Source organism: Delphinus delphis, chromosome 4 (genome assembly GCF_949987515.2).
Source record: "Delphinus delphis chromosome 4, mDelDel1.2, whole genome shotgun sequence".
NCBI classification, from domain to species: domain Eukaryota; kingdom Metazoa; phylum Chordata; class Mammalia; order Artiodactyla; family Delphinidae; genus Delphinus; species Delphinus delphis.
Genome location: NC_082686.1, coordinates 114,146,460 through 114,159,711, shown reverse-complemented (window position 1 = coordinate 114,159,711; position 13,252 = coordinate 114,146,460). Strand labels below are relative to the sequence as shown.

General features: G+C 37.9%; 2 protein-coding genes across 5 annotated transcripts in view; both read right to left on the bottom strand.

Moving 5' to 3' along the window:
• The window catches only part of IL20RB (interleukin 20 receptor subunit beta), a 30,961-nt gene extending 28,826 nt beyond the window's left edge, over window positions 1–2,135 (bottom strand). For 2 of the 3 annotated variants that reach the window (XM_060010042.1, XM_060010044.1), the window contains exon 1: window positions 1,947–2,135. In XM_060010042.1, the coding sequence (XP_059866025.1) occupies window positions 1,947–2,019 (73 nt within the window). In that variant the 5' untranslated portion in view covers window positions 2,020–2,135. Of the gene's footprint in view, window positions 1–1,702; window positions 1,788–1,946 lie in introns of all 3 variants that reach the window. The other variant, XM_060010043.1, reaches the window with a different exon arrangement.
• Window positions 2,136–2,624: 489 nt separating this feature from the next.
• NCK1 (NCK adaptor protein 1) overlaps window positions 2,625–13,252 on the bottom strand; it is a 91,888-nt gene continuing 81,260 nt past the window's right edge. Inside the window, exon 4 of one of the 2 annotated variants that reach the window (XM_060011310.1) lies at window positions 2,625–12,809. In XM_060011310.1, the coding sequence (XP_059867293.1) occupies window positions 12,615–12,809 (195 nt within the window). In that variant the 3' untranslated portion in view covers window positions 2,625–12,614. The remainder of the gene's footprint in view (window positions 12,810–13,252) is intronic. The other variant, XM_060011309.1, reaches the window with a different exon arrangement.

Genomic DNA, 13,252 nt, shown 5'->3' with positions numbered 1-13,252 from the left:
CTTTCTCGCTCTGACATCCTTGTGGCTTCTACCACTGGTGGGTTTTTTTTGGTTGCTTTTTTTTTTTTTTTTTTGGGTGGGTGGTGGAGGGGGACAGGGATGGTTGTTGTAGTTTTTTGTTTGTTGTTTTTATTTCTGTGTAAGTTTACAGGTGTCAGAAGAGTACTCACCTCCAGGTCTACTTGAAATAGGAGTCTTCAGGAAAAGGCTTAAAAGACTGGACTACCTCATTGAAGAAAATGTCAAATTAAAAAATGGGTGAAGGGGATCAAAAAGTGTAAATTTCCAGTTATAAAATAAATAAATCATGGGGATGTAATGTATAGCATGGTGACTATAGTTACTATACTGCATATTTGAAAATTGCTAAGAAAGTGGATCTTAAGTCTTCATCACAAGAAGAAAAAATTTGTATGGTGACAGCTGTTAACTAGACTTATTACAGTGACCACTTCACAGTACATACAAATATCAAATCATTATGTTGTACACCTGAAACTAATATAATGTCATATGTCAGTTATACCTCAATTAAAAAAAAATCAGGAAAAATATGCTGGCCTTTCCCCTTCTCATTTGGCCACCCCGTCTTCTCCCTTTAGCTTAGTGGAGGAGCGTTTTCCTAGCAACTTGTTTGTGCCACCAACTAATCAATGAATCAAGTAACTAACCAATCAGCTAACATGCTGAGCCTATGCTAGGGGCTGTGGGGACGCCAGGAAAGATGCCTAGGCCCTGCCTTCAGGCCAGTGCAGGAAACAGAAACAACCCACTGAAACAGAGTACATGGGGTCAAGGATCAAAGGAGAGAGGTCTGGGAAGGGTCTGCAGGAGCAGGGACCCATCTGGAATGATGATGGGAGGACGGGTTTGGGATGGGGTAAGGACTGGCGAGGGAGCTTCTGAGGGAAAGAACTACAATAAAGACCAGGAGGAGGAAATGGGGGGGGTGGGTGATGCGCCAGCTGTGAAGACAGCAGCCACCTGTGGCCCATACTTGTTTTCAAGGAGTAGTGAGAAATAGGATTGGGGTCTAAATATGATGTGTCATGAAACAAACAGCAAATTTGCTCATCATGTGCTGAGACATACAGTTGTGAAGGGTTTTGAGCTACACAGGCATATATTTGATGTTTAAGTCAGCTCTAAACATTTGCTAATCACCTCGGCACCGATTTGTTACCTGATTTAAACTAAGTAGAATAATTAGTTCTCAGTGTTAAAAAAAAGAAAGTACTCAAGACACCCACAGACACTGCAAAGTGCCTAGGACCTTGGTGTATTCAAATTAGAAATTTCTTTTAAATGTTAGTTGACAGGAAGAAACATCAAAAGTGAAAGCTGCGATTTCAGAACAATAACATGTAGGTGCAAGCAGCCAGAATGGAGCAGAGATAATTATGTAATCTTACTGGCAGGCAAAATGCCCCAAACCAAATACTTTTTAAGATGGTATGGAGTACCTGACTGCTACCTTTTCTGAAGTGACCAGGAGAGAATTCCAATTTTCATAAATCTTGTACCCAATATTAAGGTTGCAAATTATGTCTTTCTATTCACATTTTGTTAGAATCTTTACTTAAACCTGTCCTTACAGTGAACATCTCTGAGGCACACACAGAAAGACTGAGATAATAACTATGTTTTGGCTTTTAAAACTAAATAATAAGATAAATAACAAAATACATGGATCTCTGCTAACCTTTAAACGATTTTTCTGATGCTTTATCTTCCTAGATTGTTCTGTGGACACTGAGAGATTTCTAAACAGAATGCAGGTCTTTTCTCTGTGGGGATGGAGGATTAGGAGGTGAGAAACCTTTTCAAAAACAGACATAAGATGTTCTATGCATATATTGCAACCTCAAACCCTGGGAAAGTATTTTTCACCTTCCTAACCTATATTTGAGTCCCAGACTGTAAGCGGTATTCTGATTCATACTTACCCACGAGCAAACAAGGAATCAAGGCGTAGGAAAACCACATGATAAGACTTGTCTCGATTTCTTCTAGAACCATTGTGAGGGTCTCTGTTTGGCAGGCTCAGTTTGACCTGGAACATTGTTTCCTTCCAGAATGAAGCACTCTTTCCGTATCAGCCATCCTTGCTTCGGAACGCAGAAGTTGGAGCTGAGTCTGAGTCGCTGTAAAGCCTGAATTGTTCTGGAAAGAGGAGCCAGCCCAGACACCTCAGAAGAGGCGGGCTGGGCAGCACCCTCCTTTCTGCCCAAACCCAGATGTTGCATCAGGGGGTGTGGCCTAGGAGAGTTCCAGAGAAAAGATAACTGGGAAGCTTAAGAATCTGCATGGGGGAGATACCTGGATCATAGGCTCTGCTCTGGGGGACCCTGGTGGTCTCCAGAGGCACCCCTGGCAGTAGCAGGCAAGATTATCTGAACTTCTTATCAAATAGCTGTTCTCTTCCAACTCTCTCTCCGGTGAGTTCATGCAAGCTAGGTACTGATTAGCTGTTTTTCTACATCTCCACTTCAAAAAAAGTAGAGAAGTTTAAAAATTTTTTTCTAAATATCTTTTATAGAGTCAGGAGGTGAAGAATATATAGCTTCATATGTGCTTGCATCTGCAAAAAGAAAACCCGGAAGGAGATAGAGAAAACTACCAAGATTGTTTACCTTGGGGCAAAGGGAGTGGGAATCAGGAAGACAGAGGACAAAAATGGGAACGAGACTCTTTCCACTACCTTTTGTTTGTTTGGGGATTTTAAAAAATTGTTTTTATTGTGGTAAAATACACATAAATTTACCATCTTAACCATTTTTAAGTATACAGTTCAGTGGTATCAAATACATCCAAATTGTTGTACAACCATTACCACCATCGGTCCATGTAACTCTTTTCATTTTGTAAAACTGAAACTCTATATCCATTAAACAATAACTCCGCCTTCTCCCCTCTCCTGGAAACCACCATTATACTTCTCTTTATGATTTTGACTACTCTAAGTACCTCATATAAGTAGAATCATGCAGTACTTGTCTTTCTGTGACTTACTTATTTCACTTAGCATAATGTCCTCAAGTTTTGCCCATTTTGTAGTATATGGCAGAATTCCCTTCCTTTTTAAGGCTGAAAAATAGTCCATATACATTTTGCTTATCCATTCATCCATTGATGGACACTTGATTTGCTTCCACGTTTTAGCTATTGTGAGTATAATGCTGCACTGAACACAGATGTACTAATATCTCAAGACCCTGCTTTCAATTATTGTGGGTGCTGTTATCTTTTTATATTGTTTGATTACTGAACCATGTGAAATTATTATTGAAAACTTTATTTAAATTTTTTAAATTGGAAGGAAAATCTTATGGTAGGGTTTGGCCCCTTAAAATGTCAGTTTTTTAGACTCTAAACACTCCACGTGTGCAAACGCCTCAGTGGAAAGAACATGAATTTTAGAGTGCAACACATTTGGTTCCAGTGTCAGAATTTATTTGCAATATAACCTTGGGAAAGTTACTTATTTATTCATTCAACAGACATTCACTAAGGGCTTTTATTATGTACTAGATCCTGGGAATTCGATAGTTCCTGCCCTCAACCAAAACCTAGTGGAGAAAATGGACATGAGAATAGTCACAAATCAATACTGAAAATGAAGTGACAGAAATATTCACAAGGGAATAAAGGAGCATTAAAGAGAAACACCTAACCCAGCCTGGGGGTTCAGAGAAGACTTCTTGGAGGTGACTTTGGGCTGAGTATTAAATGCTGAAAAAAATCAGTCAGCCAGCCATAGCGTGTTTGGGAAACCACGATAAGTTTGATGCAACTGGAGAGCAAGGTTGGAGTGGCAAGAAATGGGGCTCGAAGGTAGACAAAAACAGGATTCAAGAGAGAGCTTTGAATGCCTTGTTGAGGAGCTCAGAGTTTATCCTGAGGCAATGATGGTTAAAAGCTCAAATCTAATCTGTCATTCCCTGTATTTGAGCTTTAAAAAATTTATGACTAGGGTAGAGAAAATCGTGGAAGCGGCCAGACTGGAGGCAGGTGGGCCAGAAGGGAGGGATGTGGGTCAGCCAGTTGAGAGATGCTGGCTTCCACTAGGTTTTCCCATGTCTGTAGAGAGAAGTGACTAAATTCAAATGATGGAGGTAGAATTGACAGCTCCTAGATGTTGAGTGGATTGGCGGAGGAGGAGGCAAACATGATTTTCACGTTCGTTTGAATAACTAGGTGGATGACAGCATCCCAACCTAAATAATGTTAAGGAGGTGGGGTGGGAGCAGGGCAGGCAGGGTTGGGAATGGTACAGAAAAAGGCTGCATGTGTTCAGTTTGATACACTCGACTTTGAGGTGCTCATATGGGCAGGGGCAGTCTCCAATATTCAAATGATCTTTGTCTCAGTTTATGAGTGTCAGGGTATGGCACCACTTCCCCTACATTCAGCATTTCATTGGTAGCTGAGACCAGCAAGTGGGTGAGAACATTCAGGGAGAGTATGTAGATTAAAGAGACGTGTGGATACGCTCCAGGAGAAGACCTGCATTTAAAGGACCAGCACAAGCAAAATGACATAGGAAGATATAGGGGGAATAAATAGGTCAGAGAGGTCGTCCTGGAACAAACTATGGTCCTGGAAATGATGAGGGATGGAGTGATCACCAGGGGGGGTGCAGAAAAGAGTCACTGAGTAAATTATCAAAAAATGTCTCCTGGATTTACATCACCTAGAAGGTCATTTGTAATCTCAGTAAGAGGAGTTTCAGCGGAGAACTTGGATCAGAAGCTAGATAGTTGTAGGCTGAGGATTGGATGGGAAAAGTAGTGCTCTTTTGATGTGAAGGGGAAGAAAGCAACTCTGTGAGCGTCATTTTTATAAAACAATGTCTTGCATAGTATTTGTGGGAATTAAAGAATGTAGACAAAGCACATTAGCACAGTGCCAAGGACACAGTAGGTCTTCACAAATGCTGTATTAACCATTTGTTATATTAATAATATTAACAATAAATACATTAGGGTTTATTTGCTCTGACTGGCTGGCCCTTTGTGGGCTGCCCATCTTTCACTTTGGCCCCTGGATCAGCAAAAAAAGCTTCCAGTTGGTGACACCTATTAGAGGGTGGTCATTAAAAGCATGGACTCTGGAGCCAGACTGTCTGGGTTGGTATTGGTGCTCTGCCACTTACTGTGTTTTTTTCGCCAAGTCTTTTAAACAATGTTTTAATGTCCTCCTCTGTAAATTGGAGACAACTGTAATAGTACCTAATTCGTAGGGTTGTTGTGAGGATTATATGAAATGGTACACTTAGAACAGAATCTGGCAAAGTAAATATAAAATAAGTATTCGCTGTATATCTTTTAACTACATCAAGGTCAAGGACACTTGCTGCATCCTCTCCTTGATCCCTGCACTCTATACACATTTCCATATATTATACGACAGACTTGCAAGGTATTGATAAAATTTGATTCCCAACTTTTCAGATGAGGACACATCTGAAGTTTATTTACTGTAGATCCCAGAGCCAGTCAGGGATGGAGACAGGAATTCCAACAGAGATCTGCCTAACTCCAAGTTCTTTTCACTCACCTTACTACCTCCCAATTAGTATCGAAGGAGGGCTCACAATGTGTCTGAGGGACGTAAAAGAGTTAGTGATCTAGGAGATCAGCAAAGGCTTTAGAGAACGGACAATCCTCAATATGGAATTCCAAGGATGTACCCGTTTAGATTTGGATAGGAAAGATGTGCTTGCAGTTAAGCATTCCAACTGGGAGAATGGCATGGGAAGGCCCAAGGATGGAAAAGTTGAGGGGAAAACAGACTGAGGATGAAAAGGAAAAGGAAAGTAAACAGAAAATGGGAGAAAGAACAAGACTCATTTAGTTATGTGATGGGGGAGGAAGGAGAGTTGTTCACCAAACCTTGAGGTGTTAAGATAGCTCAACCTGGGCATGGGTCCCTGTCAAGATGCCCCCGCCCAGCACTTGACAAGTGACAAGCCATGTTGTCACTTGTCATGACATGTTGACATGACATGTTGCCATGTTGACAAGGCAGTACTGCCTGCCAATCCTTCACAAGCCACTGCAGAAAGTCTCTGACCTGGGCTCAGCACACCTCTAGGGGCACTGAGGGGTAATGCTACCTGCCTGCCACAAGCTTTTGAATGGCAGTTCCTCTCAGGACTGGTCCATGAATCAACAAGGAACTCAGACGATCCACCTCTGCATGGGCCATGCCACTGGGTGAGAACCTCTGAAGGGCTGTGCCTCACTTGCTAGCCCCTACCCTTGCCTGGATCCCCGACTCTGATCTTGCCTTTCTCTTCTGGCTTTGAGGAACTTCTCTTTCTACACTTTCTCATCAGCTGGTTGTGATATTTTGTCAATGCAACATGCCAAAACCAAACTGTCCTCTAACCTGTTGCTGCACTTCTCAGATTAATTTCCGCTGCACTTCTCAGATTAATTTCCATGGCCTTCCAGAGTTGAAGATGATCAGTCACCTATGCCTGAAGATGAACCGCTGGAAGAACAAAGCTATTTCCTATCATAAAGAAGTACAGTCTAGAAATAGGAATTTTTTTTCCTATTACACTATTTGCAGCTTGAATATTTAATTACAGAAAGAAAAGCAAGGAGTTAAAGGTTTTTGTGGAAAAGTAAAGAGTGGGGAAGGAAAAGGAGATTGATGGTCAAGGAAGAGAATCCCGAGCCCTCTGAGCCCCATAGGGCTGGGACTAGAATGAAGCAAGGGAGGCACCAAGGGTGCAAAATTTCAGGCACTCACTCTTAGGGTTGTGCAAATGCAGGGTAGGTCCTGGTGCCCTGGCACAGACCACGTGGTCAGTTAATTGCAATAACCCTTCCTTCCTCTACTTAACACAAAATAGTTCTCTTCCCTTTACCAAGATTCCTAAATATCTGTCCTGTGTTTTAGCACATCTGACATTTAATTGTAACCCACTGTCTAAATTATTACTATTATATTTTTTTTCTGGAAGTAACACAGTGTATTTAAACAGTGGAATTCTCCTTGTCATAGATTTTTCTAACTCCCGCTTCCACTGAGTCTGCTCCAGATGTAACTTTCACACACTTTCAAGCTCTGGTTTTCAGGGTTCTTACAGCCCTTTTTCAACCTCCTCTGAACATTATTTTCTTCTTCAATTTCCTGCCTCGTTTATTGTCTGGCACCAGTGCAGAACATCAGGAATTTAACCTCCCTTAACCTCAATTCTTTCCTTAGGGGGTGATGAATTAAAACCCTTAAGTCTGTCAAACTGCCCTCCTTCCTGTAGTTATAACTGATTCTTTTCTGTGACATTTCCCAACAACTTCTCTTAAGATGTAGAATCAAGCCTTATTCAGAATAGTCCTTTGTAGTTAAAAGTTCCGTGTTTAAATAAAACAAATACCATTTTATTCAATTCTAAAATTTGAAAACCAGAAACAATGCTCTGTAATAGTGAAGATCTTAATAATTTTCAAATGATTTTGATTGCTGTATTTTCAGTCATTCACTGGTTTAATCCTAGTCATCACTGATTCTATTAAGTGAAGCACACAATATGCTCAGTCTGTTTTATGAGGCCTCCAACCATCCTATATAAATTAACACCCCACTCTCACTCTCCGACCTCCTCATCTTGCTCTGTTTTTTCTTCATAGCACTTCTCCATTAGGCATTACATCACTAGAAATGAAAGTTTTAGGACAGTTTTTGGACAAATTTGTCCATTTTCTTCACTATCATTTTGCTACGTTAGAACAGTCTGGCACCTACGCAATCAAACATTTGACATGAGGTGGTTGGATGGTTGGTTGAAGGACAAGTATCTCCAAAAGCAAAACAAAGACACAAAACCATATACATAGATATAACCATTCAAAAAGTATTTTTCTCATCTTGACGCCAAGTGATTAGCATATGCGCTGATGAAATCAGTACTTGTTTTCTTCTACAACATCCCCCTTATCTACAGTCTAGAAACCATATCAAAACAAGTAAATGTTTGGCATTACTTGTTCCAAGAAAAGACATGCTTATTCAGGGATCACTAATTTCTTCTACAAATGCTCAAAAAAAAAACAAATTTAATAACCATTCCGGTATTTAACCTAAAACAGACAACACTTTAGTCTCATTCTGGACTCCACCTGTCTCCATAATTTCCTGAAAGCTATCTCCAAATGTTCTACATAGCTTCTGAGCCTAGAGATTTAAAGCAACTAAATACCTTAACTACCTTAGATGTCTATTCTTAATTGTCCATTTATGCTTGTCTTCCTGTTCGAGAGTCATTATCATTCCACCGAGGTACAAGAAAACATGGAGAGGAAATTGAGTACTTTTTGTCTTCTTTGTAGTTATAACTACAAATAAAATTTGCAACATTATTTCAAAATACTGAGACCAGCTTTCCCTGAAGCTTTAAAAACAGCTTAAAAAAGTAATTTGAGTGGAAACATTTAGAAAATCAGCCAGTCCGATTGGTAAACTAAAAGTTTGTGTGAATCCTTTGTAGGCATCAGGCCAATTCTGAAGTATTTGAGATAATGAAAGTGCTCCAGCCAACAAACATACCCTCAAAAAGACACTGTGGTTTAAAACATTTACCTTCGTGAACACCGCCAATAATAACAAAAACTCCTCCTCCTGCTCTTCAAAACCTCACCAAGCCCAGTTTATGTTCTACTCATTAAACAAACAAGTCTCAGCAAACTGTATACTTTCAAATCACAAGAGCCCCTCATTAGTAAACAAGAAAAATATATTTCTTTGGTCATTTGGTTTTAGGTCAACAGCAAAAAACTAGGGTGTGGAGTATGCACAGCATGCTTGGTCTGTAAGAGTTTAGAAGATGACAGAGTTGAGTCATATAAACTTGCTAAACCAATAGAACCAGTTTATCAGAAGAGAGGAGCTTCCTACCTTGCCTTGCAGTAGAATAAAATACAGGTTTTCCCCAGAAGCAGTAATATGGCATTTTCAAAAAGTTCACTGGATGCTGTTCAAAACATAAAATGAGGATGTCATCTATCCTGTATCAAATGTACTTTAAGTTAGAAGCAACCTCAGTTGTGAAGCCATTCGAAAACAGTTAAAGGATATATATAAATACAGGATTACAAAGGATTTCCTTTTCTTCTAGCAAAATATTAAAGTGGAAAAGTTAAAGCATGCTGAAATGCTACATTCCTAATTTATTGATTTGGACATTGCACCTGAAGCATTTCTGCAAAATGGTAAGTTTCCAGATAACTCCAAGTTATAGGAAAAACAGGGAGTAACAGTAACTACATTTGGAGACTTGAACTAAGGGGGAATAAAGGCTGGGAAAGAGCCTTTTTTACACTTTTAATTTTGTTTTTAACCATATGCATTGGTAAAAATAAGGGAAGCATCCATACCATCTGATGCCTTCTGGGAATTCAAATTTAGTATTATCAGCTTCTCATTTTTCAGGGGAAAGCAGAACTCTGGATTTTATGTGAAATCTCCCAATTTTAAAATGTTAACCATTACTTTTTTAAGCATTGTGGGTTGAACTGTATTGGCTGTATCCTGAACAGGGCACCTTGCAAGATGGGAGAAGGGTAGTGGTGGTGAGTTTTGGACTTCTCAACAGCAAAAAAAGTGGCCGGGCTTGCCCAGAGAAGAAGGTGCCTTTTCCTAATTCTCACAATATACCTACACAGACAGTAGTGGCCCTGCTTCTCGCAATCTCTGGATTAGATGATAGAATTAAAGCATTAACACTGGAGATAACTTATGTGCCACTGATCTATCCACGTATCTATGAGGATAACATCATTCTAACAATCCAAGTTGCTCATCTGCTAGGCTTTTTATTCTTCCAGCAATGGCAGTTGATTGCACTTAGGCCTTCTGATTTTAAGTGATATGTCTGTGACACACCATCTTTAATAGTGCCAGGTGCCTGTGTTACTGTGTATAGTCAAAGACGTGTAATATATGTTTGTGAATATGTATTCAGCTGAACTTAAGGACTTATGACCAAATAACAGATACAGCAGCAATAGCTTTTTGTTACTGAGTTTATATAAAGTTCTGAAAAACCTTCTTCCAAGATTTTGGAGAAGTTATTTGTAGAAGTGGGTTGGGCAGGGTTATGTGTGTTATGAATATTTAAATTGATAGTTAAGCATCTCCTCACAGGTGGAAGAAAACTACTGTAATACTGCTCTTCCCAGGACTTTCCTCCTTGTCTAAAAACAAGCACAGAGAAGCCAATGTGTCACAATATAGAGTGTATCAGGCTGGGAATAAGGTTTCTAATACAAGTCCTGCTACTAGCTAGCTATGTAGATGTTTTCTAAGATGGTTCTAGTTCTTAAGAAAATTAATTCATGCTTTTAAAAAACAGTCATTGATGTAAAGATTGGTTTTAAGACTTTTAAAAAATTGATAAAATGTTGAAGTAGAAAATTAAGTAGTTCCCAGTGAGGTTTCATCACATAATAGGAGGAGCACACAATAGCTATTATTGGCACACAAGGACTATCTAGGAATTCCCTAGTTATTATAAATCTAATTATGACACAGAAATATGCATTCTGCTTCCAGTGATACTCCATTCCTAGCTACTTTCTCAAAATCCTTAACATCAGCTCTGCAGGGTTTGCTATAAATAGCTCATGTCTGTGATACAAAGTAGTAATTGAGTTGCTCCTCTCCTTTTTTTTTAAACAAATAATCCATTTTTTAAATAAGGAAGACTGGGGGGTGGGGACCACAAAGAGGTGGAAAATAAAAAGAAAGCATCATCAAATGTTTGTTTAAGATTAAGAAGATGTTTGCTACCTAGTCATTTTACAACTACTTTAAAACTATTTTCCTCAATTTATATTCAAGTGATTTTACAGCAAAAAAGGTAAGAATACATGACTTTTGTTTCCATTAAACTTGCCTACTAATAATCATCTTAATAAACAAAGGGGGCTGAGAAAGATAATGAAATATGAACTAAAAGGATTTAAAAGCAGATGTAATGAAGACAGAAAATTGTACAATGTCTATATTTGCTAACTCCTATTGCTTAGTGAGAGAAGTCAGGGCTGCCACCCAGTGGCAATGTAAGTCTTTAAATGATCTGAAGATTTAGAGAATTAAAAAAACATTTAAAATAAAACAAATTTAAAAAAACCAAAGTCAAAAACCTCATCAATTAGACAACTTCAATTTTAGAATCAGTAATTCTGGTGTCTTAAATGTCTGTTCATAACATATTAAAGAATGGAAACATTCATTTGCGTAGGCAGCACTGGGGAAATTTTTTAAAATCTCATGACTTTCTACTATTTACTAAGTTATGTGGTTTTAGTAAGTATTTTCTATTAAAATATTGAAAGTACTTTGCTTAAATTAAATCTCCAGAATTTATAGTGGGGGGAAAAGCTGTGACCATAAAGTATAACTGGTTTTCTTCTGTGATGTATAGAAATAGATTAAATACGCTACAGTAGCCTCTCATCCATACACCCAAACTTCTGCTTGATAAACAAAAACTTAATAGAAGCATCTGAAAATATAAGATTCTAAAAATAATTTTCCCTTACCATTAGCACATCACATCTTTTCCTCAGGTATACATCAATTTTAGTGTCCCAGTCAATAAAATTCAAAGCTGAAAGAAGAAAATGAGAATAGTAGAAATACTATGCCTGATAATTATTGATTTTTTTTTTTGGTGGGGTTGGGGAGAACCAAGTATCTCATTGCCTCTTACTTCTTCAAACTTTGGCCATAGCTTTTTTCATATTGACACAGATATAACATATTCAAAAATAAGATGCTTTGGTAAAATAACACTAGGGGAAAAAAATAACACTAGAGCATCCATTTACAGTTTGAAAAGCTAAATATCTCGGAGACTGTTTTGTTCTCTTGAATAACCAGATGAGAGAGAAGCACCAAAAAAAAAAACAAAAAAAAACTTAGGAATTTACAGATTTTTGTTTCCAACAGTTGTAAATTTAAATTGTACAAGATATGTTTTCTAACCTATGTCCCGTATGTTTTGCTTTACACTGAAAACAAACGAATTTTGGAAAATAATGACAGACACAACATACTTGATATTTACAATGGCTTGTGACAAATATAATACCTGAAAATAATTTCTAATTTTCCATTTATTATTGCTATTTAGTCACAGAAAAGATTAACAACTCTCCAAGAAATTTATTTTAGCATATGCCATATATTGATATAATTGATATAATAATTTTATATGAAGAGAACCATTGCAGAAGTAACTAAGGTGGTGCCCTTACAAGGAAATAAAGGAAAGGCAATAAAGAAATTCTTCCATATAAAGACTTTCGATTTGCATCATTTTTTCAAAATATAAAACCTTAATATTAGAAGCGAAGAGAAAAAGAGCAAAAAAAAAAATAAAACAGAAGACCAAGGATAAGGAATTGCTCTATGCAGATGTTTGGCATATGTAGTATATATGTATGAACTGAGTTATAATAAAAATACTTATGTATTATAGTCAATTTTCATATAGAGTTAGAAACAGCAATTTCCAATCAAGCATGACTGGACTGATATTTTCTCAGTCTTCACATGACGAATTACAACTGTATAGCAGTCACTTCTGGTCAGCAGTATCATGATAAATGCTTGATAAGATACAATTTTTCTCCTTGTTCACTTGTAAAAATTGGTGCCTTTTTGTAATGTTCTACAAGTTCTTCCATGGTGCTGAATTTACGCTGCCCAATGCAGTAGACAGTCTCTTTTAGTTGGACTTTAAAATGCTTGTTTTTCCCTTGTGCTTTTAGTGATACTGAAAAATCATTTGGCTAAAAGAGAAAAAAATTTTGAAAGACATCTATTAGCATTTTTATATTAAACTAGTAACAGCTAAAATGTGAGCACTTTAAGTACTAGGCACAATACTAAATTATTTACATGAATTATCTCCTTTATGCCTCAAAACAAACCCATTTTACAGATGAAAAAAAAATCAAGGCTGAAGAGAAGCTGAGTTGCCTAAGATCATCCATCTAGTTAACAAAAGAGCCAGGATTCAAATCGAAGCAGCCAGACTCTTAAGTCTCTTAACTATTATGCTCTACCTAACACCAGGGCAAATCCTTTAGTTTAACATCTGAAGCATAAAAACTATCTTCTCTCCATTCAAACTACTGGAGAAACATAGGAGAAAATCCAAGACATCCACCCCTTTTCAATTAGTAGCTAACAGTAGCTGTCTTACAGAGTAAATACTCTGAAATCTCAAAGA